Here is a 5,320-nt window from a genome sequence, read left to right on the forward strand (position 1 = left end):
GAGGGGATGGCCACGTTGCAATCCCTTCTCCTCCATTCTCTTCCGGGGATTTTGGGCACACACGCTTGCATGGCCAGCATGATATTCAAGCTGCCAGGTCACGACTGAAACTGTGGTTGGTCATGTAGGACCCCAGGGGCTTAACAACCACATCACCTGCTGGCTCCAACACTCCTAAAAGTTTTATGGCATTCGGGTTAATAGAATCTGAACACTTTGCAATCGTGAATGAGCACCGTGCCGTGGCCAGGATAGCTAGGCCCTGAGCAGAAGCAGCACGTCTCGGTTTGCATGTTTAATCTGTGTGGGTGCCCACTGACCACACGCCAGCTCAAGAGGAAGTGAAGTAAGCCTGGGCTTCCTTTAATGGGGGGCTGTCTAAGTTAGGGCATTTTCTCCTGCAGGCCTCTCATGGGTTCCGACTCCGGAGGTGCGATGCCCCGCTCTCCTCACTCCTGGGCAGGGATCCATGTCCTGCAGACACCATTTGGGAAACTTTGGTTTGAATACCACTTGTCACTTTGGGTGCCACGCCGGCTTCACCCTTCTGGGAGACAAGATTCTCAGATGCAGACCTTCAGGACGGTGGACAGCGGTGACTCCAGAATGCAGAGGTAATTTGAACCGCACAGGCTGGTCCAATTCCACCTTCCTGCAGGGACTCAAGCTAGCACTGTGCCTGCCTGTGGACATCCCCCGCCAACCCCACAACTACCGCAGTGTCAGCTCCCCCTGAAACCCACACCAATCCCAGTCGGAACAAGTGTGAGCGGGCACTTCACCCCTGCCCTTCCTCGTGTCACAGCTAGGGCCCCGGCACTCAAAGGCCTGCAGGAGGGAGCATCTGATGATGCCCCAGTTGTGCTAGACTGGCAAGCCCGGGTCGAACTGAGAAATACGAGCTGTAACTCTGGTGGTTACGAGCAGTCTGAACACCCCATATTGTCGTAGTCAAATACTGGCCTGCCAGCTAGTCACAGATACAGCCACAATGACATCTACAGCAGTAGCACTGCGTTGTTGGGGAAGTCATGATATTTTTTTTCTATTTTTCGATGCAAAACTTCATACTGACTTTTCCAACAACCCAACAGTATTTTTGAAGACGAAATCCATCCATGAGCAAGCAGGTCTTTGCCGGATGCGGTTCTGCCTTTCCTAGGCCCTGTGCTGCCATTCCTCACCTAGGTACTTCTCCGTGTGTGAGACGTTGGAGGAGCTGGCGGGCACGTAGGAAGGGACTCGTGTCCTTTCTGACCTCTCGTATCCCACCTCCGCGGCCGGCAATGCTAGCCAGGTTACAGACGACCATGCTGTCCTGCCCGCATCCTGCAAACCTGTTTGTTCCTCCTGCGTGCGTTTCTCCTGCAGCTGTCAAGTGCTCCGAGCTGCACAGCGAACAGCCAGTGCTGATGAACTGCTCCAACCCCTGGGGAAATTTCAGCTTTGGGTCCACCTGCACCTTCCACTGTCCAGAGGGACAGCTACTGAATGACTCAGCAGAAACAACATGCCGAGAGAGTGGGCACTGGTCAGCACCCATGCCAGCCTGCCAGGGTATGGTTTTCACATGGGTTTGGAAGTCACCTTGGCGGGAAAAGTAACCAGGCCAGGGTTTCTCCTGTGCGTGTTTCCTACCCGGCCTTGCTTTGCATCACCGGGCTGCCACGAGCTTCTTAATACCCCACAGCTGATCAGGCTGATGCTCCTCGTCTCACTCAGTGTGGTGGAAGTTAAACTCAGGAACGCCGAGAGGATGGTCCCCATTCTTCTCTGGTGCTCAGATTTGTAAAACGAATCCTCTCACTTTCTGGCAATCTCTGTTTATCACATCTGGAAATGCTACAAACGGGGAGTTTTTTCATGCAGATTTCTAATTTATCACCTCAGAGCCCTTCGGTTAACACTGAACTATCGCAGCTCTTCTGTCTGTCGGATGCATTTCCTCCCCTTTCCCTCCCCCAATGCTCCCTAACAGCTCCCTAGACTATTCTTCACTGCATAACTGAGTCTTGGATTACCAAAGAAATTCCTGCGGTTTACCCCATTTGACCAGACCTCCACGTGCAGGTCTCTTGTGTCGACAACCTAATTTCTTTTACTGGCCCTTACCTCGACTCCCGTGTTGATATTTGGGCGTTAGGAGTGAGAGCGAGGCCTGCTGCCCGTTCTACACCTGGGTTGATGACTGGCAAATCTCCTCGCATGCTGGGCTGTCAGCGTCTCCCAAGGCCTTAGAGAACTGCCTCGGTCTCACGTCTCAGGGTCTGGGAGCCTTCCGGGGGAATGGCTGTCTTCAGCCCCATACTGCTCACACCTGCATATGTGTGTTCTTGTTTTGCAGCAGGGCCACTGACTATCCAGCAAGCCTTGGCTTACTTTGGTGGGGCAGTGGCTTCCACCACAGGACTGGCTGTGGTTGGGACGCTCCTGGCTCTGCTAAGAAGGCGTTGCAGACAGAAAGGTAAACAGGACTGTCTTCTCCTCTTTCTTCCCTCTGTGTGGCCCGAGGAGGCGCTGTGAACAGTCTCAGCACTGTATGTCTGAAAACATTTGCATTAAAAGAAAATAAGGCCAAGAGAAGTAATCTTGAAAGTGACCAGTGGAATCACCTGAAGACCTTCATGAAGTTAAGATTCTCTCGCAGGGAGACTAGGGGGTGGGCCTAGAAGTCTAAATGTCTCAAAGGCCTTCCCCTCCAAGTGCTGAAGTGGCCAGTCTGCAGTTCGATATTTAGAGGTCTCTGGTGTGGGGGGCTCTAGGTGTCACCTAAGGTGATTAGAAAAGCAGGGTGCTTTCTCTCTCACTCACTCCTTCACCCAACAGCTGCGTATCAATCAAGTCTGTCGAGCACTGAGACCCGGAATGTTGGTCTCTGACATTAAGGAAAAATATTAGACTGAGGGAAAGACAAGATGTACTTTTTTTATGCAAACATATGTCATGACTTTTCTGACAGCCCACCATAATCCAGTAGAGGAGATGCACGCATTATCAGCGCTAATACCGAAGTGCAGTGTATTAGGACAGAATACAACCTGGGCATGACCAGAACACAGACCAGGTGTCTCAGCTGGGCCAGTAGGGCAGAGAGCTTTTTGAAACTTAGATTTAAAGAATGAAAGGTCAATGGGAACCAGCAGTTAGCATAATGGCTATGTTGCTGGACTCCCACGTAGTCGACCGCGGTTTGTGTCCCGGACCCGGTGGCTTAAAACTCACCCGGGCGCGTGTGCATGTGTGCCCAAGATCCCGAGAGGAGAATGGAGGAGAAGGGATTGCGGCTTGACCATCTCTCCTGGGGAGTGATTTCTCGCTTTCTGTCTCTATGTCTCTCTCTGTCTGGCGAGCGCACACGCCCTATAGCAAAAACCTCTTCAAAAAAAAAAAAAAAAAAAAAGAATGAAAGACCAAGGGGAAAAGCAGAAACAAACTTTCTCAGAGTAAAATTGCACATGGGAGGACAGGAAAGGGTAAAGCAGGTGGCAGTGGTGTGCTCAGCAGTTCAGAGTGCCCGAGCCATGGGGGGGCTGGAGGAGACAGGGGTGAACTGGGGGAGCAGGAGCTGCCTTGTTAGTGAGCAGCTGGGATAAGCTGAGGGAGCTGCAGTTTCTCCTGAAAACTCATGGAAGTGACAGGATTTAGGCAGAGGGTGACCAAACAGAAGAAGACTTTCTCTAAGGGAAACTAGACTGATCATCGGAGAAAAGACTCTGGCCTAGGGATTAAAAAAGGGAAAGACCCATCTCTTTAGGTTTAAAGTGCCCTTCCTCAGTCTGCTGCAGACACCCAGCCTGTTCACGACTGCCTGAGCTCTGGTTGGGAACCTAACGGGCTCTTTCCCGTCACTCCTCATACAGGGTAGTCGGGGACATCAGAGGGTACTCGTGGTCAACTCCAGCATCCGACAGTGGCCATGTTAAAGTCCCTGACCAGTTCTCATTGCTCTGAGGAGATTCAGTCCCTGCCTTTAACTGCTCAGGGCAGGACCACTTGTCCCCTCTCTTATTCTCCCTCTGCCCCAAGCTCCCCTGCCTGGAGGCTGTTATTCCAGAACTCCTGTACTCCGTTGTTCTAACAATGGGTAATACTCTGCTAAAAACCAAAGAGAGGCCAGCAGATGGCATGGTGGTTACGTTGTTGGACTCCCACATGCCAATCATGGTTCAAGTCCTAGACCTGGTAGCTGAGAATCATGCCAGGCGCATATGTGTGTGTGCTCAAGATCCGAGGAGGAGAATGGAGGAGAGAAGGGATTGTGGTGTGGCCATTACCCCTGAAAAATGATTTCTCACTTTCTCTCTCACTGTCTCTGTCTCTCTCTCCAGTGAGAGCATGTGCCCCAAAGCAAAAACTTCTAAAAAAATAAAAAAGACCAAAGAGAAATATCAAGGTCTGCAATTAATATCATTGTGAACAGATACGTGCCTGGGAGGTGGAGGCAAGCGCTCTGAGACCAGATCCTCATCTCCAGTCTCGGAGGGAACACACTATTCCTGCTCTTCCCCAAATTCTTTCTTTAGTTTTGAGACATTTCTAGGGGACCCCCTGAACAATGGACAGGGACTAGCAGCCAGTGTCTTTAACAACAAATAAATCCACTGTTTTGGAGTAGGGGGTTTAGGAGTTTGTCCCAGCTGGGCTTCAGACTTCCCAGATCCTGTGGTCACACGGTGGGAAACGCTGCACTCCTGCCCTCTGCCAACTCGGAGTGCACGCTCACTCTCACTGAGGGCTCCACGGTGCCCTGGGATAAGTACACCCATCCATCGTCTTCATCCAATCCAGTGTTTTCCAAGTTCATTGAGCTGTGAGACACTACTCCTCTTTTATCTACCTGGGGGATGGCTGGCAGGCCCACGGCCATGTCTGAGGACTCAGCACCAGTGTCTGCTGTTCCGATTAAGACTGGAGATGTCTGAGCGCTGGTGATGGGAGGGGAAGCACCCACTGCCATGCTGGTGTGGCTCTGTTCATGGTTAGCTTGCTTGGCTGAGGCTGAGGGAAGGTGACAGGGTGCAGCAACAGGGCCCCAAGTTCATGGTTAGCTTCCCTGGCTGAGGGCTGAGGGCTGAGGGCTGAGGGAGGGTGATAGGGTGCAGCAACAGGGCCCCAAGTTCATGGTTAGCTTGCCTGGCTGAGGGCTGAGGGCTGAGGTCGAGGGTGACAGGGTGCAGCAACAGGGCCCCAAGTGCCAAGAAACAGGTTGCAAGAACCAATGTCTGAATGACCACATAACAAAACAACCTGACGTGTGTGTGTGTGTGTGTGTGTGTGTGTGTGTGTGTGTGTGATTACTTACACAGCCTTCAGGAGGCTG

At 52.0% G+C, this 5,320-nt stretch overlaps 1 protein-coding gene across 2 annotated transcripts in view; it reads left to right on the top strand.

Moving 5' to 3' along the window:
- The window catches only part of SELP (selectin P), a 51,481-nt gene that overhangs the window by 43,030 nt on the left and 3,131 nt on the right, over positions 1-5,320 (top strand). For both annotated transcript variants that reach the window (XM_027772489.1, XM_006150112.2), the window contains exons 12-13: positions 1,372-1,557; positions 2,345-2,464. In XM_027772489.1, coding sequence (XP_027628290.1) covers positions 1,372-1,557; positions 2,345-2,464 — 306 coding nt within the window. The remainder of the gene's footprint in view (positions 1-1,371; positions 1,558-2,344; positions 2,465-5,320) is intronic.

Source organism: Tupaia chinensis, unplaced genomic scaffold (assembly GCF_000334495.1).
Source record: "Tupaia chinensis unplaced genomic scaffold, TupChi_1.0 Scaffold000278_1, whole genome shotgun sequence".
NCBI lineage: Eukaryota > Metazoa > Chordata > Mammalia > Scandentia > Tupaiidae > Tupaia > Tupaia belangeri.